Source organism: Bos mutus, chromosome 2, assembly GCF_027580195.1.
Source record: "Bos mutus isolate GX-2022 chromosome 2, NWIPB_WYAK_1.1, whole genome shotgun sequence".
Classification (NCBI taxonomy): domain Eukaryota; kingdom Metazoa; phylum Chordata; class Mammalia; order Artiodactyla; family Bovidae; genus Bos; species Bos mutus.
The window spans coordinates 98120881-98147389 of NC_091618.1; the positions used below are offsets into that span (position 1 = coordinate 98120881).

Sequence of the window (26509 nt, forward strand, 5' to 3'; positions counted from 1 at the left end):
TAACCAAACTCATGTCCATTGAGTTGGTGATGCCATCCAACCTTCTCATCCTCTGTCGTCCCCTTCTCCTCCTGCCCTCAATCATCCCCAGCATCAGGGTCTTTTCCAATGAGTCAACTCTTCTCATGAGATGGCCAAAGTATTAGAGTTTCAGCTTCAACATCAGTCCTTCCAATGAACACCCAGGACTGATCTCCTGTAGGATGGACTGGTTGGATCTCCTTGCAGTCCAAGGGACTCTCAAGAGTCTTTTCCAACACCACAGTTCAAAAGCATCAATTCTTCGGCGCTCAGCTTTCTTTACAGTCCAACTCTCACATCCATACATGACCACTGGAAAAGCCATAGCCTTGATTAGACGGACCTTTGTTGGCAAAGAAACATCTCTGCTTTTTAATATGCTGTCTGAGGTGGTCATAACTTTCCTTCCAAGGAGTAAGCGTCTTTTAATTTTATGGCTGCAATCACCATCTGCAGTGATTTTGGAGCCCCAAAAAACAAAGTTTCTCACTGTTTCCATTGTTTCCTCATCTATTTGCCATGAAGTGATGGGACCGGGTGCCATGATCTTCGTTTTCTGAATGCTGAGCCTTAAGCCAACTTTTTCACTCTCCTCTTTCACTTTCATCAAGAGGCTCTTTAGTTCTTCTTCACTGTCTGCCATAAGGGTGGTGTTATCTACGTATCTGAAGTTATTGATATTTCTCCTGGCAATCTTGATTCCAGCTTGTGCTTCATCCAGCCCAGCATTTCTCATGATGTACTCTGCATATAAGTTAAATAAGCAGGGTGACAATATACAGCCTTGACGTACTTCTTTTCTTATTTGGAACCAGTTTGTTGCTCCATGTCCAGTTCTAACTGTTAACTTCCTGACCTGCATACAGGTTATTCAAGAGGCAGGTCAGGTGGTCTGGTATTCCCATCTCTTTCAAAATATTCCACAATTTGTTGTAATCCACTCAGTCAAAGGTTTTGATAAGTCAGTAAAGCAGAAATAGATGTTTTTCTAGAACTCTCTTGCTTTTTTGATGATCCAGCGGATGTTGGCAATTTGATCTCTGGTTCCTCTGCCTTTGCTAAAACCAGCTTGAACATCTGAAAGTTCATGGTTCACTTATTGCTGAAGCCTGGCTTGAAGAATTTTGAGCATTACTTTACTAGCGTGTGAGATGAGTGCAATTGTGCGATAGTTTGAGCATTCTTTGGCATTGCCTTTCTTTGGGATTGGAATGAAAACAGATCTTTTCCAGTCCTGTGGCCACTGCTGAGTTTTCCAGATTTGCTGGCATATTGATTGAAGCACTTTCACAGCATCATCTTTTAGGATTTGAAATAGCTTAACTGGCATTCCATCACCTCCACTAGCTTTGTTCGTAGTGATGCTTCCTAAGGCCCACTTGACTTCACATTCCAGGATGTCTGGCTGTAGCTGAGGGATCACACCATCGTGATTATCTGGGTCATGAAGATCTTTTTGTATAGTTCTGTGTATAGTTCTTCAGTGTAACAACTGTTACTACTGCTGTATATTCTCCCACACCAACTGGGCTCCTTAGGAAAGAAATGTCGATATCAGAAAGCAATAAGAGTTCACGGACTGTTTTCTTAAGAATGATTCTAAGAATAGTTTGTAGAATTTGCTCAGCCAGTGCTGCCAAGTAGTTTTACCTTTGCCTAATCTCACAGGGAGTTAATTCACTTTCCAATCGAATTGTATTTTACTGTCATAGATAGTATGTTGTCAATAATATTATTATTAACAGAACTAAGGTAGTTCTATGTCTGATTAGTTCCTTTGCTTAAGGTGCATCTCCCTGGTGTTTTGAACCAGTAGCCAGCGTCCAATTAAACCACTTACAGTTCAGCATTTGCTTTGAGTAGACTTGTAAGGAGTTAATATGGCACAGGGGAGCTTGAGGTGTTATTGGAGATGTTATTTGTGGCCTAAAGCCTTTAGAGCGTACATGATTTATAGATAGTTTATAGCATGGCCTGCTTTCTATATATTAAAATCCTGTTAAGATAACAATGAGATAAGTACAAATAATGTTAAAAGATTTCTCTTAGAATAGAATACTTGCCTTCGTGATGCATCATAGTATGAAAAATATAATTTCTGTAGACAATCTTCCATCTTTTTAATACAATTTTAAGTTCTATATTATGACTCAGACTTGTTCATTATTTTTTCTCTTGTCCCTTCATACAGTGACACATGAATGCATTTGTGACAGTAGGAAAAATGTGTTTGTATTATAGATAAATATAACAGACTTTTTTGTGGTATTGTAATGTTTTTTTTTTTCTTAACAATTGAATGGTTTTGTATCTAATACTGTCAAGCGAGTCTCATCACAGGAATTTACTTTTTTTAATGCTGAGCTAACATACAGTATGAGAGATGAAAATATTAGCTGTTGAGGATGAGGAGATTATTTATATTGGTTGGTGTGCCTCTAATGTAAGGACTCTGCAACCCTTACATTACATCCCTGTGGCATAAGTACTATTTGAAGACCTCAATTAGAACCAAAGGAAAAAAAGGCCAAATAAGGATTTACGTAATTTCAGTTCAAACAGATTGAAATTCTAGTGCCTTTAAGTTTGTTTGTAAGAGTTCAAATCAGTAGGTTGTTTAGGCCCACAATTCCATCCAAAACCCTGCTCTCGTAAGACCGCACTATAGTGTTATGTTTGGGCATGTTCCTGTGTTTCTTGTGACATACATGAGTTCATGTATCTGCCTGAGCAACCCGGTGCTTTATGTTCCTTTTATTTCCTTGAATCACAGGAGCTTCAGTTTCAGCGACTCACCCGAGAACTGGAGGTGGAAAGGCAGATTGTTGCCAGTCAGCTAGAAAGATGTAGGCTGGGAGCAGAATCACCAAGCATCGCCAGCACCAGGTACAGGGCCAATGGCTCTATCTTTTTTTTTTTTTTTTTAGTTTGCAAGCTTATTTTTTTTAATAGAAATTTATTTATTTTAATTGGAGGCTAATTACCTTACAATATTGTATTGGTTTTGTCATACATCAACATGAATCTTCCGTGGGTGTACACGTACTCAGGGCTGGTGCACTGGGATGACCCAGAGGGATGGTATGGGGAGGGAGGTGGGAGGGGTGTTCAGAATGGGGAACACGTGTACACCCATGGCTCTTTTTAAATGCCTTTATCTTCTTAACCGCCTTCAAGTCACGGGCCACATTAATTGTCCTAGATGCAGCAGATGATGCTTTTAGTGTCACTGTTAACTTGTCTTCCTAAAATTGATACCACCAATGTCAATTTATTCTAATTTTGAGAAACCTCTTGCAATATTGATTATCCTTCGGTTTTGTACTTGAAGTGTTTTATACGGCACTGGTACGATTCTCTAACAAAAGCCACTAAGCTGCCTTTAGAAATTTGATTTATTATATGTAGACAAAGTTAATGAATGGTTTTAACAATTAATTGCTAATTATTTGGTAAAGCTAATTGATTTTGGAAACCTGATATTGGTTTTTTGTTTTTTTTCCTTTTTAACTAAGAAGTATTTCCAAGTAATAGCATTTAGCCAGCTTTGAAAAATGCCTTCAATTTACCTTGAGTTTTCTAGAACTCTGTAAAAAATACTATATGAAATGATTACTATTTGAAATAATTGTATATTCAAATCAGCACAAAACGAGTTTATTACTGGACCAAAAAAACCTTTAATCACAAGTATTGTTTTATATTTAAATAACTTGTTACGCTATTTTAAAACATCATTAGAACATGAATTACTGCCACAACTCCAACTGGTGAGTCACTGTTGACCCAACCTGTGGGTTTCTTCCTTAGTATTTACATATTCCAGGAAAGCCGACTATGCAATACTTCTGTTGCTTGCATTTTTAAGCTTAGTTTGTTTATTTCTAAGTAGGTGTGTGCCCGTAGTAACTTGTCTCTCAGTTGTTTCTAACATCATATTTGTTGTACTTCTCAGTATCTCCTATTATTCATAGCCAAAAAATCCTACTTGGTGAGTAGAATGCTGTTTGTAGCTGATTGCTATCCATTTAAAATTACTAGACAGATAAATTGTATTCTCATGAATTTTTTCATCTTTGATCCTTAACAGTTATGCACATACGTATGTTTAGTACATCATGAAGCATGCAAATAAAGAAAACTTTAAACAAAGATATCAAATAATGTGAACATTTTAAAAACATCAGTTTTTTTAAGATGAGAAATTATAAGCAAGGTATAAAATTATAAGTCAAAAATTTCTAACATATAACTCAATTAGATAATTTATTAAGAAAGTTAAAATTGTCAAAACAAAAATTTGTTTTCATTTTACCCAGTTTTTTTTTAAGGTTATCTGTATCTTCAGCACAAAAAAAGCAGTTCACAAGCTCAATAATGTAGTGTTGAACATTTCCAAAAAGTATGAACCAACAGATTTTTTTCAAATATAATTTATACTATTAGAAAAATTAAATCAATATTTAAAGAATTCAGTTACACGAAAATGAACATAAAAGTTTCTCAGTAAGCTCCTAGAAATACTTGATATTCAATAATATAGGTCAATAACTAGAAGAAATAGTAAAGGAACAAAGAAAATCCTCAGGTTCTAGAAATACAGAACCAGAAGCCAGGGTCACAAGTATTTGAGCTGCCAGTGCAGGAGGCCTGGGCATAGTCAAGCCCCCAGCAAAGCACTAGAGTCTTAGGTTTAATACTCCTTTAGGGACCAAAGAGTGAGGCCTTGTGTGCTTGTGGTGGTACACTTGAACTTAGAAACATAAGCCATGGGCCTCAAATGCACTCTTGGACAACCCCAGGGCTGTACCCCATGTGAATTTAGAGTCCAAATGTAACCATATGCATTGTTTAAGAATCTCCAGCTGAGAAACTAACATCACCAAAGATGAGCTCACAATCAGATAATTAAAAACTCAAGTAAAAAAAAAAACTCAACCATGAGAAGAATCAGCAGGCCAGAGAGTAGGACTTAAAACTAAGAACTTAATATCATAGGAGAAAGTCTGACAGGTATGTACAGGAAGACAAATACAAATGCTTACTATATCATTTGGAAAAGTAAAAACTTAGAATCAGGATAGATATGGGAAATAAACTGTGAATCAGTTCAGTTCAGTTCAGTCGCTCAGTTGTCTCCGACTCTTTGCGACCCGTGAATCGCAGCACATCAGGCCTCCCTATCCATCACCAACTCCTGGAGTTCACCCAAACTCATGTGCATTGAGTCGGTGATGCCATCCAGCAATCTCATCCTCTGGCGTCCCCTTCTCCTCCTGCCCCAATCCCTCCCAGCATCAGGGTCTTTTCCAATGAGTCAACTCTTCACGTGAAGTGGCCAAAGTATTGGAGTTTCAGCATCAGCATCAGTCCTTCCAATGAACACCCAGGACTGGTCTCCTTTAGGATGGACTGGTTGGATCTCCTTGCAGTCCAAGGGACTCTCAAGAGTCTTCTCCAACACTACAGTTCAGAAGCATCAGTTCTTTGGTGCTCAGCTTTCTTCACAGTCCAACTCTCACATCCATACATGACCACTGGAAAAACCATAGCCTTGATTAGACGGACCTTTGTTGGCAAAGTAATATCTCTGCTTTTTAATATGCTGTCTGGGTTGGTCATAACTTTCCTTCCAAGGAATAAGCATTTTTTAATTTCATGGCTGCAATCATCATCTGCAGTGATTTTGGAGCCCCCAAAAATAAAGTCTGACACTGTTTCCACTGTTTCCCCATCTATTTGCTATGAAGTGATGGGACCAGATGCCATGATGTTAGTTTTCTGAATGTTGAGCTTTAAGCCAACTTTTTCACTCTCCTCTTTCACTTTCATCAAGAGGCTTTTTAGTTCCTCTTCACTTTCTTCCATAAGGCTGGTGTCATCTGCATATCTGAGGTTATTGGTATTTCTCCCGGCAATCTTGATTCCAGCTTGTGCTTCTTCCAGCCCAGTGTTTCTCATGATGTACTCTGCATATAAGTTAAATAAGCAGGGTGACAATATACAGCCTTGACGTACTCCTTTTCCTATTTGGAACCAGTCTGTTGTTCATACAGGTTTCTCAAGAGGCAGGTCAAGTGGTCTGATATTCCCATCTCTTTCAGAATTTCCCACAGTTTATTGTGATCCACACAGTCAAAGGCTTTGGCATAGTCAATAAAGCAGAAATAGATGTTTTTCTGGAACTCTCTTGCTTTTTCGATGATCCAGCGGATGTGGGCAATTTGATCTCTGGTTCCTCTGCCTTTTCTAAAATCAGCTTGAGCTGTGGAAATTCACTGTGAGTAAGTAAACTCAAGAGCCATTAAAATGAAATAACTACATGTGCCAACATGGACATCTTTGCAAAACAGACTTTTGAGTGAAAACTACAAGTTACAAAAGAATAGATATGAGGTTATCCTTATGAACATTTAAAAATATATGTGATACTGAATTTAAATAGTGTTTAGTATTGTTTATACATCAGTGCATCTCTAGTAGAATTATAAAAAATATTTCTGGATGATACCAATTTAAGATAGTGGTACCTCTAGGGAAGAAAGGGAAGGAGGGAACTATTAGGAATTCAACTTTAGCCAAATCTGTAACATTTTATTCAAGATTGCCATCTGAAATAAACATAACAAAAATATTAATATTGGTTATACAAGGGGATTATTGGTACATGCCTGGTGATTAGATACTTTTCTGTACTAAAAGTTTTAAAAGATGAACTAAATTTAGGGTTATATAGTTTGAATTAGGTTATTCCACAAGTTTGTTAGAAATTGGTTAGTAAAATCATGTGGGTGGTTTGTGGCTTTGTGTCTGATTCTCAGTGCCCAGCTTGGTGCCTGGCATGGCACTGGAGCTCAGCCAGAGAATGTGGGTGAATGAGTGGGTCCTGCAGAAATGGGAGCCTGGCTGACCCAAGAAAGAGGGAAAGTATGCACAGATGTGTGTGCCACACTGCAGTATTGGAGGCCCCCAAGGCACGGTAGTGCTAGGATGTGTCCTAAAAGCACCTTGTGGCTTTTGAGATTGGAAGAGTAAAGCTGGCCTTTGATTCTGGAGCACTGGAAACCCGTGAAGATGAGTGTCACCTTCCATTAGGTCTGTAAAGTAGACATGTTGAAACACGTTGTAGTTGAAGGAAGTTGTTCTGATAGTGTAGGGTGAGGTCAGAATGAAGAGAGGCCAGGCAGCAGGACAGGAATCTGTTATGGAACCTTAGGGGTTGAGAAGAAAGTGGGTTTCTTTATTCTGTGAATTCTTCTTGGAATGATAACTGACTCACTTTGATTGTCCTGGTCCCATCTCAGTTGGATTCTTATGTATTCTTGATATCCCCAACTAAGTGCTAATCAACTCTTACAGCCTTTCCCATATTTCTCCAGGGAAGTCACCTCTTCATCTAAACTCTTATAACTGTTCCTCTGTGCATGTATTAGCCTCCTATGAGGTGGTAAGGCCCACCCCAGCCCCCACCCCCACAGCCCTGGCCCCTGCTAAGTGTTCATTGAATGAATAATGTTATTTAATGAAGCTCAGTTTGGTTTAAGTTCCTCAGGTAAGCATGCTTTACTGTTGGTCACTTACTTGATATTCTCGCCTTCTCATATCTGCGTTTTCACACCTTTCAGTGTGCTTTTTGGTGGACCTTTAGGAAGACTATTGATGCAGTTACTTTGCCCAGGTTTAACACTGGCAAGAGCCATTGAGAAAATAGTGTCAGTGAAGGGAGATAGGCTTTTACTGTATCACTTGAGAGATCCCCCTTTTGTCTGCCAATCCCCACCAACAGTCTCAGAAGCAGAATCTAAAGATAAAGAAAATAGCTCTCAGACCCAAACCCCCTTTCCTTTCAGCCATTTCTGATTTGCTCGAAGGACCTTAAAAGTGCCATCACTGCTTCCAGCCAGGAAGCTTCCTTTCAGGATTCAGGTCCTTCTTACTTGGAAGTGAGGAGGATGGAGTCTTTCAACAGGGTAGAGGATTTGAAAACCAGTTCTCTTCCACATTGTTTAATTTAGATCCTGTGTCAGAGTTTGTAAGGTGATCTGTAAGATTTTATTTTTCCAAGTCCAGATATGATCTAACAGGGTAACAAAAAGCATACTTCGATTTACTTTTTCAGTTGTCTGAAGTTCTTGCCATATTGGCCTCACCAGGTGAACAAGGAGGAGGCAGTGGCAGGAGGGCCTCTCGAACGAGTGAGTGAGTATAAGTTGCTCAGTCGTGTCTGACTCTTTGCGACCCTATGGACTATAGTCCATGCAGTTCTCCAGGCCAGGACACTGGAGTGGGTAGCCTTTCCTTTCTCCAGGGTATCTTCCGAACCCAGGGATCGAACCCAGGTCTCCTGCATTGCAGGTGGATTCTTTACCAGCTGAGCCACAAGGGAAGTCCAAGAATACTGGAGTGGGTAGCCTATCCCTTCTCCAGTGGATCTTCCCGACCCAGGAATCGAACCGGGGTCTCCTGTATTACAGGTGGATTGTTTACCAACTGAGCTATGAGGGAAGCCCCACCTATTGAATAAATGACTCTAATATTGTGCTCAATAATATACTGTGGAGCCCTCTCCCACATGGCTGTAAAGACAAGCAATTTGGTTTCCTCACATATGTAGTACCAAAGATGAATTTTGAACCCTGCCATGAGGTGTCTCCATTTTATAGTAGGGAAACTGGACCTTTGCATGCATGTGGTTATTTAGGAAGTGTCCTAAAAAGTGAGATAGCTGCCTTTGGCAGGTCTCTTGCAATATGCCTTGCTGAGAACGTTTGAAAACTCTTAATTATTATCGATGACTAGGTTTTCTATTAATGACTGTTTGGAAGTAGTAGTCTTCTAAACTAGGTAGTAATAAAAATTCCCGTTTGCAATACGACTTTTCATTTATTTACTACAAAAAAACATTAGTAACACTAGTAGTAACATCAGCAATATCAATATACAATCATCCTTAATCTGGAATTAATGGTACTTATATCTGAAGATGATATATCAGACCAAAAATAATCACTGCAAATTGAGAAATCTTGAAGGGGAGATACAGGGTTAGTTAATAGAGAAGTTAGAGACTTTCTGCCTTTGCACGAAGTATGCTATAGTTACCTGTGTATGTAACAGTTATCTATTTTAATATTAGGCTACAGAATTGTAAGCAAATTATACCTTTTCTGCATTTATAGTGAGTATAATATAGTTATTTATATATTTAATTTTTTTCCTCACTTAAAGTGGGCCTTGGAATCAGTTAATAGAGAAGATAGCAATTTTCCACATTTGTTTTGCATATACTACAGTTATCTATGTATCCAGCATTTCACCTTATAGAAAGTAGGCTGTGGAATCTGTTTATTTCTGCATTTGTAGTGAGTACGATATAGTTATCTATGTACTACTCAATATTTTACCTCTCTATGTATTTGACACGTTTGAAAAATTCAAAAACCAACAGTGGATGAGGGAATTAGGGCAAAGATAAAAATTAGGAAAATAAGATGAAGGAAAGGTTAAAATAGTATACAAAATGTTTCTTATTAGTATACCATGCACTGGCTCAAAGTAAAGAGCCACTTTGACTCTGTCCTGGTTGCCAGGCTAAAGAAAGAAACGTCAATGAATTACGTGATTTAGAGTGTCTGGAAGATAAGCACAAACCCGGTTGCTCAGGAGGATTTACTGTCCCTGGGGCTGAGACTTGAGAGGATTCTCTTGTGTGCCACTATTAGACCTCTGCACGATGAGGCAGGCAGCATGCCTGGTATTTCCTCTCTGAATTACAATACAGTATCAGGCTCATAGGGTTCTCCCTTTGGTTGCTAAAGAGTTTATGAATGGATAGGGAAGCAACTTAGCTAAAGTAATTCTCCAAGAGATCGATTCTGTCACTCCAGTTTGGTTGGGGAATGATATTAAGCCTATGTAGATGGAGGGGTCAATTTCAGGTCTCCATGCAGGCAGCCTGCCATGGTGATGTTCTGTCTGCAGAGCCTCTTGGAGTCGTGGGTGGCCTTGGGTTCCAAGGTGTGAGAGGTCCGTGTTGCAGATCACTGTGCAGGTGCGTGGTGCTCGTGCCTTAGCAACAGAAGTGGTCCTCAGGGAAGGCTGAGGTATGTACAGCTCATCTCAGGAGAATCTCAGAGCACAGGCACCTCAGAGGAAAATAATGCCCTTTAAAAGTTCTGCTTCCCATGGGCTGAGCAACCACCTTCAAATCCAAATTTCCATGAATGTAGGATTTATTCTTTTTCTCTTTGCAGTATCATCAGTAGGGTGTTTTTCTCACCTCAGCTGATTTAGCGAGGGAACTTAGACTTACTCTGCCTACGTACACTTCCAAGGGCATAGAAGGGGACAAGGGTGTCCAAAGCTACATTCTTTTTAACTGACTGTGGAGTTACTTAGTTTGTAAAGTTCAAGAAAATATAAAGAGAAAAATCCTTAATTTTATCATTCATAGATAACCACTTTTTTAGATCAAGTTTACTGAAGTATAATTTACTTACAGTAAAATTTACCCTTGGTAGCATATGGTTCTATGGTTTTGGGCAATTTGTCGTTTAGTTGCATAACCACCATCATGATCAATATATAAAATGTTAACCGTTCAAAAGAGGCATCCACTTCTAAAAATTCGCTGCATTTCATTCTCTTCAAGAAAAGTTTGAGATAGTTCCCTCCAGCTAACTTTTGTCTTATTCCCAGAGCCCCACTTTAATATGCCACTTCTAAGTCTCAGTGGCTCCCACCAGCCTGAGGAGTTGTCAGGGAGACAAGTACTTGGAGCTGTACCCAAAGGATGCTAATTTAGCAGTGGTTAGAGATGACTACAGCCTTGCCATGGCAAGCTGCACTCGGGGTAGAGGACTTGGAACTACTGCAAGGTACATGCAGCCTTCCAGTATTCAGGTTATGGTCTGTATTGCATGTTTTATCCAAGCAGAGAAATTACACTAGTGGTCAGCTTACTGGGTAACAAAATTGTGAAAGGAGAAGAAAATATAGTTCAAAATGAAAAGTCAGTAAATATAAATATGATCTCACAATTCAAGAAATTATCTCTGAGATTTTATAGTACACAATTCCAAAACTATTTCTAATAGTAGGCTTAGAATCTTAGCAATGCCCAGAAATAGAAATTTCACTTCTCGATAAAGGAGAAAGTTTATTTCTTTGGGACACGTTGGTTCCACACATTTTACCTTCTAAGTAAATCGTAGCTTGCCTACTCCTTAAGATGAAGCACTAAATTTTCATTTATATTGAAGTCAAAAAGACATAGTTAAAAAGTGCATATTTTATTAATTGTGGAAAATACTAATGACAACTTTTGAAATTAAGCTTAGTTTAAAATTGTTGCTTTGATTTTATTTTTTTGCACATTGTTTTAAAATTTGTTTATGCCAGTTGGATACAGTTGGCTCCTTTGCGTTCTCTGTCCTTTAACTGGCTGTCGTTGGTATTGGGAAGTTACTCTAAACCCTGAAAAAACTCCTGTCCATATCTATCAACTGAATGAGGGGGGAAATGGGTGGCATTATTGAAATTAAAAAACTTCCCTCTCATCCTAAGATTATCTCTCCCTTTTGAGTTAGGTAAAGCTTTGCTAGAATAGAATTCTTTATGGTTTCAAAAAGGTCATACAATCTTGACAAATAGTCTTCTTACCACCATTTAGGAAAAGGACTCTGTTATTTTTTAATGAAAAGATTTGATTCCCCACTGCCATTCAAACTTTTTTTAATACTTTATAGGATAGTGCCCATCAGGCTTCTATTGATACTATTAAAAATTCTAAAAATGCCTTAGGGCTGACAGTCGCAGAAAAGGCTCTTTCATGGGTCAGGTCTTTTCTTCAGCAAGTATTTTTAGTCATTGTGAAATATACTTGCTCAATTGGAGAGTCTTTGAAAAGACTGAATGCTTATGCATTGACAGCTTATTACTTATTTAATGTACCACTTGAGGAAGATGCTTGATAAAGTTTTGTCCCTTTGACCTTGAGTACTCTTACCAGCCAAAACCTGGATTTTTTATAATAGTAATTTTATTGAGATATATTTCATATATCATAAACTTGATTCTTTTAATTGTATGAACACCTTCACTAATTTTTAGTATATTCACAGAGCTGTGCAGTCATCACCACTGTCTAATTTAAGAACATTTTCACCATTCCGAAAAGAAACCCGCTACCCATTAGCACACTTCCCTGGTGGCTCGATGGTAAAGAATATGCCTGCAGTGTGGGGCACACAGGTTCGATCCCTGGGTTGAGAAGATCCCCTGGAGAAGGGAATGGCAACCTACTCTGGTATTCTTGCCTGACGAATCCTATGGACAGAAGCCTGGCAGGCTACAGTCCATGGGATCCCAAAGAATCAGACACGACTGAGTGACTTACACACGCACACTTATTAACACTCCTTCCCTATTCTTCCTTCCCCCTACCCCTAGGAACCAATAATCTATTTTCTGTCTCTATGGGTTTGCCTATTCTGGACGTTTCCTATATAGCCTTTTGTAACTGGCTTCTTTCACTTACCATGGTAATTTCAAGGTTCATCCATGTTTTAAATATCAGTTCTTTATCCCTTTTTATTTCCAAATAATATTTTACTATATGGATATACCATATGTACATATTTGGGTTACAAGCTGGATTTAGAAAAGGCAGAGGAACCAGAGATCAACTTGCCAACATCTGGTGGGTCATAGAAAAAGCAAGGAAATTCCAAAAAGAAACATTGATTTCTGCTGTATTGACTATACTAAAGCCTTTGAGTATGTGGATCACAACAAACTGGAAAATGCTTAAAGAAATGGGAATACCGAACCACATTACCTGTCTTCCTGAGAAACCTGTATACAGGTCAAGAAGCAGCGGTTAGAATGTGACATAGGACAACAGACTGGTTCAAAATTGGGAAAAGAGTACGTTAAAGCTGTATATTGTCACCTTGCTTTTTTAACTTCTATACAGAGTATATCATGCAAAATCCTGAGCTGGATGACTCACAAGCTAGAATCAAGATTGCCAAGAAAAATATCAACAGCCTCAGATATACAAATAACAGATGAATACTCCTTAATGGCAGAAAGTGAAGAGGAACTAAAGACCCTCTTGATGAAGGTGAAAGAAGAGAGTGAAAAAGCGGACGTAAAACTCAACATTCAAAAACCAAGATCATGGCATCAGGTCCCATCAGTTCAGTTCAGGTTAGTTCAGTCATGCCCGACTCTTTGTGACCCCATAGACTGCAGCATGCCAGGCTTCCCTGTCTATCGCCAACTCCCAGAGCCTACTCAGACTCATGTGCATCATGTCGGTGATGCCATCCAACCATCTCATCCTCTGTCATCCCCTTCTCCTCCCATCTTCAATCTTTCCCAGCATCAGGGTCTTTTCCAATGAGTTGGTTCTTCGCATCAGGTGGCCCAAGTATTGGAGTTTCATCTTGGCATCAGTCCGTCCAATGAATATTCAGTTCCCATCACTTCATGGCAAACAGATGGAAAAAAAATGGAAACAGTGACAGATTTTATTTTCTTGGGTTCCAAAATCACTGTAGATGATGACTACAGCCACAAAATTAAAAGATGCTTGCCCCTTGATAGAAAAGCTATGACAAACCTGGACAGCATATTAAAAAGCAGAGACATCACTTTGCCAGCAAAGGTCCATATAGTCAAAGCTATGATTTTTCCAGTAGTTGAGGCTGGATGTGAGAGTTGGGCTGTAAAGAACGCTAAGCACTGAAGAATTGATGGTTTTGAACTGTGGTGCTGGAGATGACTCTTGAGAGTCCCTTGGACAGTAAGAGAGCAAGCCAGTGAATCCTAAAGAAAATCAGTCCTGATTATTCATTGGAAGGACTGATGCTGAAGCTGAAGCTCCAATACTTTGGCCACTTGAACTCTTTGGAAAAGACTCTGATGCTGGGAAAGAGGAGAAGGGGATGACAGAGGGATTGATATGGTTGGATGGCATCATCAACTCAATGGACACGAGTTTGAACAAACTCAGGGAGATAGTGAAGGACAGGGAAGTCTGGCATGCTTGTCCATGAGGTTGCAAAGAGTCAGACACGACTTAGTGACTGAACAACAACATGGATATACTACATTTTGTTTATTCTTTTATCACCTAATGGGTTTTTTTGATTGTTTCCAGGCTTTTTAGCAACTGAGAATAATGCTATATCTCAGATTTTAGGAGGAGAACATCCCAAGGGTTCTGCTCCCGGCATTCTTTCTTTGGCATCAGGAAGAGACACAGAGTAGTCAAGATTCCCCTCTGAGCCTCTCTATCTAAGCCTCTATCTGAGCCTCTCCTAATCCCTCCAAAGGACTTGCCTGCTTTTCTCTCTCCTTTGCTCTGTTATGGTAAACCATTGTATGTTGCTGAGTTAACTGAGTTAGTTTTAAGTGTGTAGTATGTAAGCTGTTTGAGAGTTCTCTGACACTCATCAATCAGCATGTAGTTCACCATATTTTCTTTCTTCGCCTTGTGTTTGGTCACTGGTGACCCTTAATGGTCAAACAAAAGCTCTCTATGTTGACTTAAAATTCAGACTAAATGAAGAATAAACTATTTGATATTTGAATGTAATTATCAGAAACCCTCTTCAGGATCACTATAGTGAATATTTAATAAATGGATGCTCTTGTGAACAAATTTAGTAACGGGATATGTTTATGATTCAACTCTCCTGTGTTAACATAGTAAAAGATACAAATGAGTTTGTGGCTGACTACAGCTCTATATAAGCCCTTTTCTGGAGCAAATTACTCAAGCACAGTTCTTTCAAAAGGCCTTTTAATTGATACTTCACAATGCCATTGAGATCACAAGCCAGTTTCATCTGGAATATACAGATCCAAGTGGCAACTATCTCTGTACATTTGAATTAAACTCCATAAACTAAGTCTTATGTAGGGTATATGGAGAAGGAAATGGCAACCCCCTCCAGTATTCTTGCCTAGAGAATCCCATGGACAGAGGAGCCTGGTAGACTGCTGTCCATAGGGTCGCACAGAGTCGGACACGACTCAGGTGACTTAGCATAGCATGTAGGGCATGAGTTCAAGGTACTTCAACCACTGTTCCATTAAGATGACCTATTTTAATCTAAGAAACGTGACCATATAGAATTTGGATTTTAAGCCAAGTAATAGTATCATAAATATTAGAATCTTTTATGGACCTGAAACATTAAACAACAAAATGCTGTAATCATAGTGAATAAATATTTGAAAATGAATTAGTTATTGCTTAAACTGAGCATTTTAAAATGTTAAGATGGTGATATGGTTAGAAGGAGCCACAAAAAGAGATCAAGTTTATAGCTGGCATCAAAGTTTCAGATTAAGACTATTTTAATACATTTGGTTAAATACAGAAGCAGCCCAGGTGTATCAACTTTCCTAATTAATGAAGAGGAAAATACTTTTCAAAATTCAGAAGTCCATGTGTCTAAAATATAGGTACCATTCCATTATTTAATTATCTATTAAAGAACTAATTTAATTAAAATAACATCATTTCATTTTCTGTAATTTTTCATAGTTCATTTCTATAATTACAATTCCTAAAATAGGTAACAGTGATGAATTATTGAATCAATATAAGAATTATATTACTAGCCCCCACTCTTAGTCATTAGGTTTTTTGAAACCATGTGTATATATTGATTAGTTATAAAGTAATTTAAATAGCTGTATAGTGTATGCTGCTGCTGCTGCTAAGTTGCTTCAGTTGTATCCAACTCTGTGCGACTCCATAGACGGTAGCCCACCAGGCTCTCCCGTCCCTAGGTTTCTCCAGGCAATAACACTGGAGTGGGTTGCCATTTCCTTCTCCAATGCATGAAAGTGAAAAGTGAAAGTGAAGTCACTCAGTCGTATCCAACCCTCATCGACCCCATGGACTGCAGCCTTCCAGGCTCCTCCATCCATGGGATTTTCCAGGCACGAGTACTGGAGTGGGGTGCCATTGCCAGGATGCTTTTTGGAAAGATTTACTGCCTTATAGGAATTAATATAATAATTACTTTAATTCTGTATTTTCTTATTAGTTTGCATTTTTTAATCTTTATCTTGAGAGATATGAAAAATACTAAAAATTACAGAGAATGATATGACAAAAATTCAGGTACATTCCAGAATTGAAAAGCATTGATAATTCATCATTTTAGCTTTTTATATAAAAAATATCCTGAACATCAAATTCAAGACCTCCTTGTCCCATTCTCCCTTCCCAATAGGTATTAACTAAGACACAGTCTTCCTCTGTGAACTTTTATATAATATACGTTCATCATATACACCCATGGCCTGTTTTGTGTGCTTTTTTGTTGACATACACATATGATATACTCTGTGTGTGATTCATCTTGATTACTCCGTGTTTGAGATCTATCTATTCATATTGATATGTGTAGATCCAGTTTATTTAACTGCTATTATTTATTTATGTCACAGGATATTAAACTCTCCTTTCCCCTATTGAAGAACATTTATGTTACACTTTTAAGTGTTTTAAGTAATGCAGTAGTGAACATTTGGACACATATCTCCTGTTTTACATATATGAGGTTCTAAAAAAGGCATCATTAGAAGTAGAATACTTGGGACATAATGAATGCATGTTTTCCATTTTTCTAGATCTTGCTGAATTGCTTTCTCAGGTTACCACAACAAATGCACCCTCTCAAGCAGTATGTGAAAAAGTTCCAGGTTCCCCCTCCTTCTCTCTCTTTTTTTTATCTTTTTTAGCCAACATTTGATATTAGGCATGCTTAATCTAATATTTTCTCATTTTACTTTGCATTTTCTTGATGGGTGGTAGGGTTAAGTATCTTTTCACATCCTTTTGATAATATTTGCATTTCCTCTTCTATTCATATCCTTTGTCTATTTTTCTAATGAGGAATTTGGTTTATTCTTTTCATTTCTATCATTAGTCTTACTGAGCTGGAGTAACTCTGGGATATACATCTAAAATAGTATAGGCCTTGGTACACTACAACATAAAGAATACCATATTAATCTGTTTTTAGAATATAAATCCTTAGTGTTATGACTAGTATGGAGGAGAAACCACCCTCTATATGTGATATATAAAAATGGATCCCAAATTCTCCAAATCTACCCAAACAGATGATACTAACATTCCTTTCTCTTTCTATATTTCCTTTAGTGATTGCATTTGTTTTCTTCTGCAAATGCTTATGATGTCCTCTCTAAATTCATTCAATAAATAGTATGCCTTTGCTTTATCACAGAGATACAAAATACAGAAGCCTGGAATTTCAACTCTAATAGGAGGGACCATTGTGTGTAATTAATTAGCCATTTGACAGAGCAACTTAGAAGCATGAAATATATGTCTATATTATATTATTTTTAAGTTTTGAACAGTGCTATGTTGATCAAATTACATTGCCCTGTCTCTTTGCAGGGAGGCCTTACTTTGGTGTTTTTGATTCTCATATCTTTAAGTAAAATTACTTTTTGGAATTATATTAGAGGGAAGAGAGCCATAGCCATTGGCACCTATGATATATATCATGTATGATATAGTAAACATTTTTGCTAGTTAATGTTTTATACTCATTATCTGCTTATTGTTCAAGGGTTTCTGTTTTGGTTTGTTTTTGTTTGCTTTGGTTTTTATTATTATTGTAATAACATACAATTACAATAATGTTAACCTGATTTTAACATTAAGATATTTTCTCTTAAAGATAATGTTATTCTATTGGTTTTCCACCATGCTGTCAAGAATTAGTTACTACCACTGTTTTGTCTCTCCTTCACAGAAACTTTGAATTGGCTGCTATTTCTATTCTTGGTTGGTCATAGGCATGTTACAAGAAGTCATGTAGATATTATTTCAAAGATTCTGTAAACAATCTTGAGAAAAGTTGCCACTAATGTACTCTCTGCGGTTCATTTGGTGGGGAGGGGGGCAGTTTACCATGCTTTCATCTAATCCTTTTACTCTCCATGATGAGCTAAAGGAAGGTTGGTATTAAGTTCACATTCTCATTATCATTGGCAGGTTAAGGACACAGCAGAGAAAGACTGATGTGTGTGATGTGATGTTTCCTTAGTCCTTCAGAGACAACTACTGTATACATTGTAGCCAATGATGTATAGAAAAGGAAATTGGAAATGTGATTATCCACCTAAAAGTGAGAGCCATTCATTAGTGCATTTTCAGCAATTAATCAGCTTGCCATAAAAATGAACATGGCATGTCTGCCAAGGGCAGGGAGAAACAACTGACAAGTTTGCCAGACTTTGTAGTGACTAAATTGTTATTATAGCTATCCTCCCTGAGGCTTCACAATCTATTTAATAACAAATCAATCTAATCTGTTTCTTGCATAGATTTTTCTGCTCTGCTGTTGTGTTACTGTCCAATTAAATAGGGAGAAAAGCACTCTAAAACTGAAGAGAAAGAAAGCCTGTGGGCTACAGATTTTCATAGCTAAAAAAATCTTACATTAAACAATTATGCATTTTAACCACTGTCACATAGTTTAGACACAGCATTGGTTTGCGTTATTGGATTGCTTAGAGGCCAGGGAAGAATGTCTTTAGGGTGTGCGTGTGTATTTATTTCTTCTAGCCTTTTATTTTTTTTTTTCAAAGAAAAATAGCAGCCAGTTATTCTAGGATCTTATGATCTGTTGTTTCTGCTTCAGAACACATCAGTTAAAGGTTGATCTATACCCAGCTTTAGTTACATTATCAATAAAGAGGCTATTTGAGCCACAGAGAAAAGTCAAGCAAAATTATCAACCGTCATCTAAGAACTGGTGTTTTGGAAGTACAAAATACAGATTTGTATCTATTTCCTGAGCAGCATTAGCAAAATACTTTTCAGTAAAGACTTATTTAGAAGTAGTAAGTAAAGCACTTTTGTATTCCTTATGAACGTAAATACAAAGGTAGAAACTACTATTGACTCGAGTAGTACATTAAAGTCTAAAAGTTAAAATCTTGGCTGAGGTTTTTTTGCAGCCACCAGCAAAACAGTGTATCTTCATCAATGATCATCAGTGACTGGCTAAAATCATTAACTGAAAATTGATGAGAAACTTTACAATAAATGAATCAGGCTGACAGCGCCTGAACTCATTGATCTTATGTTCTACAAAGCAGAACACAGACGGAACTTTTGGCCTTCTGATGAGAGGCAATGAGAAGTACATACCATTACCTGTGACATATTCTTGCCCTCAGATTTCTCAGTTATCTGGATTTAAGTACCAATTCATAGGAAATTGGAGACAGATTAACAGTAAATGACACTGTGCTGATGTGTTAGTTAGATCCAGTCGGGAATTTTGCATAGCAAATGAAATCAGTTGAAACAGAAGAAAAAGTAAGAGAGAGGGCGAAATTTTGCATGAAAGGAAATTTTTAGAGACATAGCAACCAAATACAATGTGTGGACCTTGATTTGGTGTTGGTTCAGTCAACGGTTTTTTAAAAAATTCAAACAGGGACTTTGAATACACTGACTAGATACTTGTTGATGTGAAGAATTTTACTGGTAAAGTCTCTGTGTTTAAGGACTTCTCTGGTGGTCCAGTGCTTAAGATTTCACCTTCCAAGGCAGGGGGTGTGAGTTTGATCCCTGATCATGGCACTAAGGTCCCACATGTCTCGTGGCCAAAAAACCGAAACATAAGACAGAAGCAATATTGTTTGAATAAAGACTTTCTGAAAAATGGTTCACATCAAAGAGAAATCTTATAAAAAGTCTATATTTAAAGATACATCTAAAGTAATAAGATATCTGAGGCTTGGTTCAAAGTAATCTAGTAATGCAGAGAAAATAGTGAGTAAGGGAATAGGTGAAAAGCGTTGAGCACATGTTCCCTTTTATTTGTTGAAGCTGGGTGATGAAATCTATAGAGGCTTCATTATACTGTTTTCTTTTATATATACATATATATATGTGTGTTTTAAATGTTGTATAACAAAAAGCTTAAATGTTTAGTGATCCAACTCTTAATTTTCTTTTCTTTTTTAAAAATATTTCTTTGCACTGGGTCTCTGTTGTGGCACACTGACTAAAATTATGGTTAAAACTTTCTTTCATTTTTATAAAGCTAGAAAGGTCATATTTCTCAAAATCTGAGTGATGGATGCTTTCTTTAATAGTTTAAATGCAGAGTATTTATTAAAATTAAATTAGATTATGCATCAGCACAGTATGTTCCACCATACTCTGTAATGCATTTTGCATCAATCACATTGGCTCATTGTGGCATGAATGGGAAAGGGAGCAAAGAGGAGAAAGAAAGTTAAAACAGACCAACTGCTTCCTCTTTCACTTTCCTCTTTTCATTTATATTTCTTAAAAGAAGAATGCTGGATATTAAAACTACGAATTTAACAGTCATGTCCAGCCACTTGACCATTTGCCATGGAGGGTGCCTGAGCAGTGTTTTTGGCTCACTCATTATATATCAAGAATTCTGGTTGAATGGACTTTACTTTCCATTTTCATTATAGTCATTCCTTTTCATTCCTTCTAACAGGCCTTTTTTTTTTTCCTATTTCATTCCTCCATTCAGTAGTTTGGAAACCCTGCACACTTATGTTGGGGGATAATAGAGAAGAGAAGGAAACAGGGTAATTATGTAAGGGAATGTGGGACAAATTAGGGATCCGTGAGAGCTTTCAGGGGAGTTTTAAAGCATTCTATTACAACTTTGCTAGACTCCTAAGTCTCACTACCTAGAAACCTAGTATGAATGAAAGTCACTCAGTCATGTCCAACTCTTTGCGACCCCGTGGACTATACAGTCCATGAAATTCTCCAGGCTAGCATACCGGAGTGCGTAGCCTTTCCCTTCTCCAGGGAATCTTCCCAACCCAGGGATAAAACCCAGGTCTCCTGCATTGTGGGCAGATATTCTTTACCAGCTGAGCAACAAGGGAAGCCCAAGAATACTGGAGTGGCTAGTCTATTTCTTATCTAGCAGATCTTCCCAACCTAGGAATCGAACTGGGGTCTCCTGCATTGCAGGCAGATTCTTTACCAACTGAGCTATCAGGGATATGCTCTGCCAAATGTTGACTGGGCAGTTATTGATGATGCAGGGCCTGTACTCTACCCCACAGGAGGACTCAAAACAGCTATTTATGGTGCTTGTCCATGAATTGAGGGCTGAAAATGCTGTTATATTATGTATTTTTACAATCTTAATGAAAGTAAAGTTTCCTCAGACATTCAAGAAACTTGACTGGTTAAAAAAAAAATTAATTAAAATCTTCTGGGTAGTAAGTGGCTAGAAAGTGAATATCATTCTTTAGATATGGCAGAAAGTGAAGAGGAACTAAAAAGCCTCTTGATGAAAGTGAAAGTGGAGAGTGAAAAAGTTGGCTTAAAGCTCAACATTCAGAAAACGAAGATCATGGCATCCGGTCCCATCACTTCATGGGAAATAGATGGAGAAACAGTGGAAACAGTGTCAGACTTCATTTTTCTGGGCTCCAAAATCACTGCAGATGGTGACTGCAGCCATGAAATTAAAAGACGCTTACTCCTTGGAAAAAAGTTATGACCAACCTAGATAGCATATTGAAAAGCAGAGACGTTACTTTGCCAACAAAGGTCCATCTAGTCAAGGCTATGGTTTTTCCTGTGGTCATGTATGGATGTGAGAGTTGGACTGTGAAGAAGGCTGAGCGCCAAAGAATTGATGCTTTTGAACTGTGGTGTTGGAGAAGACTCTTGAGAGTCCCTTGGACTGCAAGGAGATCCAACCAGTCCATTCTGAAGGAGATCAGCCCTGGGATTTCTTTGGAAGGAATCATGCTAAAGCTGAAACTCCAGTACTTTGGCCACCTCATGCGAAGAGTTGACTCATTGGAAAAGACTCTGATGCTGGGAGGGATTGGGGGCAGGAGGAGAAGGGGACGGCAGAGGATGAGATGGCTGGATGGCATCACTGACTTGATGGACATGAGTTTGAGTGAACTCCAGGAGTTGATGATGGACAGGGAGGCTTGGCGTGCTGTGATTCGTGGGGTCGCAATGAGTCGGACACGACTGAGCGACTGAACTGAACTAAACTGAACTGAGACACATACTAAATTTGATGATGTCTGTACATGAGATCAAAGAATTTATGTGAATATATCATTTGCTTTTGAATGCCAGAACAGGATAAATAGGTCAGTACATGTTTAATAAGACATTTAGGTTATGATATCTTAAAGTTACTTTTAAGTGAATTTTTATATAGGGTTTTCAAAGTATTTTATATCCTAAATAATATTCAAAATGAAATTATAGGCTTTATAATGAGGAATTTTAAGGGTTCAGGATGCCGGCCAGTAGCTCTCTTACTGCAGGTCTCTACACCTTAGTCCACATTAACTATGTGCTCCACCTCCTGTAGAGCAAGGGGTAAAAACAGGACCCTTGCTGTGTTCCATACCAGTGCTAGCTTTATTTTGAAATGTAAGATTTCAATTGTCTTACATTTTTCTAAAAGAGTTTATTTGTGTGTGTGTGTGTTTTTTAATCTTAAATTTTAAAAAAGTCTTTTCCCTTTCTGTTTGTTTGCCTTTGGAAGAATGTAAAAGAACACAAATGAGGGAGACAGTAACATTTTGTAGACCTCAACACAAATAATTCACAGCAGCTCATCTATTCTGAGGCTTGACCCTTTGCCTAAATATGAATAGCATCCTACATTATGGCAGAATACTTAGGAAAGAGAGTTTGGTTTTGTGTTTAGTCATTTTACTATTTTCATCTCAGTTTCTTTCATTCTTTCAAATGTCAGCTGAAATGTTAGAAAACCTTTCTATTCTGATTTCTGCTTTTATGATTGAAACACTAGTTGTGGGATGGGCTTAACCAGAAGTCATGCTTCCTGTATAATTTATGGAGATACCAGAGGGAACCGTTTGTCTCATTTCTGTCTAGTACTACATTCTTTTTGATCTTCCCCTTCCCCTGAGGTCCTCTGGATCTTTTATTCATAGATTCAAAGTACTAACACAAAATGCTTTTGTCAAATAATATTTATCTTCTAAAATGTGTGTTCACCTTCAGTCCCCATGAAAGTTACTTGAATTGTTTAAATGGCTAATCTGATATTTCCTGTTCCTTTAATGTGTTTTTGCTGTGCACCAACTACATAGTTTTCTCTTTCAGAGACTCACTGTAATATTATTTATTTTTTGTATTACCCTTTCCTGGAATGTATTTCAGACAGGTGTTATAAGGGTCCAAAATATGGTGAAGTGGCATGAGAGAAGAGTGGAAGAAAGAATTGAGTAAACAAGGGTGAGAACTACCTAGAGCCAGTATGAGATCAAGAATGTTCACCCCCGTGTTCAGTTGTGTGTTTTACTCAAAATGAGCAGACTGTGGAAAACAGGACTGCACTTTTATCCCAGCCCTTGCTGTTCCTCATGATCTTTTGAAGACTGACGTTTTAAAAGCACGTTCTGAGACCGAGGCCAGTTTTTTCAGGCGAGGTGTCACCGAGCAGGAGGGAGAATATGGGTCAGACTGTAAGCCTTCGACCCTTCCCATCCTCCATAAAGCAGCGTGCCTGCCTTCCTGTGGCCATCTTGCCCGTGCCTGCAGTTGGCCACCCAGGTGACTGTGACGTGTGAGTGTGGGTTGCTGGGTAGAAATCCATCGCCAGGCAGGGAGGGGAACGCGGGGCTTGTGTCATGTTGCCCATGGGTCAGGAACAGCTGTATCCTATGTGAAGGATATCATTTTAAATTCCAGGGCCTTTTCTTTTTAATCCTCAGTGTTACCCTCAGACATACAGATAATTATGAAAAGAAATCCTTTGCCCTGTCTCATTTTTTTATTCCTTGCTTAGTTCAAATTATAGGCATATACCATTTTCAGGGGCAATTTAGAACCGTAACACATAAAAATAATAATAAACTACAAGTAAGAGCATGTTGTCATGGTTTCACTTTTCTTTTTTTAATATAATTTTATTTATTTATTTTTGGCTGTGCTGGGTCTTGGTTGCTGTGTGGGCTTTTCTCTAGTTGTAGCGAGTGGAGGCTACTTTTGGTTGTGGTGTGCGGGCTTCTCATTGTGATGGCTTCTCTTGCTGCAGACCAGGGACACTGCGAGTGCAGGCTTTGCAGCACATAGGCTCAGTAGTTGTAGCTCCCATGCCCTAGAGCATAGGCTTAATAGTTGTGGTGAATGGGCTCAGTTGCTCCATAGATAGCATATGGGATCCCCCTGGACCAGGGATTGAACCTGTGTCTGCTGCATTGGCAGATGGATTCTTTACCATTGAGCCACCAGGGAAGGCCTCGTTTCAGGTTTTTTGACTGCTGGTATCAAGTGGTCCTTTGGTAGGAAGAAGTAAATCAGTCTCCATCCAATAGAAAATTTTCTAGGGTCTGATAACACAATAAAGAAATCATGAATTTGAAGGAAGAACTTTTGGTTTTGGTTTGTTGAGATTGATTGTGAATAGGCAATAAGTAAATTTGGAAGAGGCTCCCAAAATTGTAGTATCACTGCTAAGATATCTTTATTATCTAAAGGCTAATGATTTGTTATTCTAGGATCCTTAGAACCCCTTCAGTTCAGTCTCTCAGTCGTGTCCGACTCTTTGTGACCCATGAATCGCAGCACGCCAGGCCTCCCTGTCCATCACCAACTCCCAGAGTTCACTCAGACTCACATCCATTGAGTCGGTGATGCCATCCAGCCATCTCATCCTCTGTTGTCCCCTTATCCTCCTGCCCCCAATCCCTCCCAGCATCAGCGTCTTTTCCAATGAGTCAACTCTTTGCATGAGGTGGCCAAAGTACTGCAGTTTCAGCTTTAGCATCAGTCCTTCCAAAGAAATCCCAGGGCTGATCTCCTTCAGAATGGACTGGTTGAATCTCCTTGCAGTCCAAGGGACTCTCAAGAGTCTTCTCCAACACCACAGTTCAAAAGCATCAATTCTTTGGCGCTTAGCCTTCTTCACGATCCAACTCTCACATCCACACATGACCACAGGAAAAACCATAGCCTTGACTAGACAGACCTTTGTTGGCAAAGTAATGTCTCTGCTTTTCAATATGCTATCTAGGTTGGTCATAACTTTCCTTCCAAGGAGTAAGAGTCTTTTAATTTCATGGCTGCAGTCACCATCTGCAGTGATTTTGGAGCCCAGAAAAATAAAGTCTGACATTAACGGTGAGTTGCGATAGCTGTCTGCCTCCCAGCTCCCCTCCTCTGCTTCAGCAGGCAAAGCAGTTCACCTTCATTGTCTACGTACTGGTCTTCCTGTCTTCAATTTATTGAAATAGCCTAGTGGAAAAATAGCCATGCACACCTGTCTTGGGAAGAATAGTCATGATGTGTTATTTAATTTTGTCTTACTGCTCTAGTTCAGGCATGAAAACAAAAGGTAGATCTCTGTTTAATGTAAGGTATTTATTTCCTAGTTAATTCTTATCTAACTAAAAGCAAGAGATGAGGTATATTTCGCAAACTTAAACAATACTAGTTAAAACCTATCAGTTACCTGCTGGTAGGTGGTATGAGTTCTTGGAACATCAGAAGATGCTTCATGATATTAGAGAGCCCTTTGATTCCATCAGGAGAAGGCAATGGCACCCCACTCCACTACTCTTGCCTGGAAAATCCCATGGACGGAGGAGCCTGGTAGGGTGCAGTGCATGGGGTCGCTGAGGGTCGGATATGACTGAAGGACTTCACTTTCACTTTTCACTTTCATGCATTGGAGGAGGAAATGGCAACCCACTCCAGTGTTCTTGCCTGGAAAATCCCAGGGACAGGGGAGCCTGGTGGGCTGCCGTCTCTGGGGTTGCACAGAGTCGGACATGACTGAAGCGACTTAGCAGCAGCAGTAGCAGTTGATTCCATCTTTGGCTTCTAGACCTCACTTCTCACCTTGCTAATGATGAGTATAAAATGAACTCAAAGATGTTCTTGTTGAGGTCATGTTGAGGAAAAATTTGACCTGCTTACATGATGAATGCTTTAAGACCTGGTACTTCCACAGGCATTATCTTCAAAAAGTGGTTTTCTCAACCATAAATTCAAGAGCACTCAACAAAGCTGAAGCACACAGTGAGCTTTACTCAGCTAAGAACTCACAAAAAAAAGCTAATGGAATGTTTTACCAATGCATTCAAAGGAACTGAACAGAGTTTTAAATGTACTAATTAAAAGGGAATCAAAGCAATACTAGATAGAAATTTTAGAAGACTCAGAATATGGTATGATGTTATTGCCATATTGTTGAAAATTTACCTATAATTAGTGAAGATAGAGAAATTTAAGTGTTGGATAGACTGGGTTACTCAGTTAAGGGAATTTATTAAGTTTAATCTGGTAACATTCCAAACAGAGACTGAAAGTTGAGAATCATTAGTAGTTATTTCCGAGAAGGCAATGGCACCCCACTCCAGTACTCTTTTGCCTGGAAAATCCCATGGATGGAGGAGCCTG

General features: G+C 38.5%; 1 protein-coding gene across 13 annotated transcripts in view; it reads left to right on the plus strand.

Annotated features, from left to right (window-relative positions):
- The window catches only part of PKP4 (plakophilin 4), a 258016-nt gene that overhangs the window by 129573 nt on the left and 101934 nt on the right, over positions 1-26509 (plus strand). For 10 of the 13 annotated variants that reach the window (XM_070357342.1, XM_070357345.1, XM_070357348.1 and 7 more), the window contains one exon: positions 2795-2907. In XM_070357342.1, the coding sequence (XP_070213443.1) occupies positions 2795-2907 (113 nt within the window). Of the gene's footprint in view, positions 1-2794; positions 2908-8140; positions 8217-13209; positions 13234-26509 lie in introns of those variants that run through there. The other 3 variants (XM_070357349.1, XM_070357353.1, XM_070357339.1) reach the window with 2 other exon arrangements.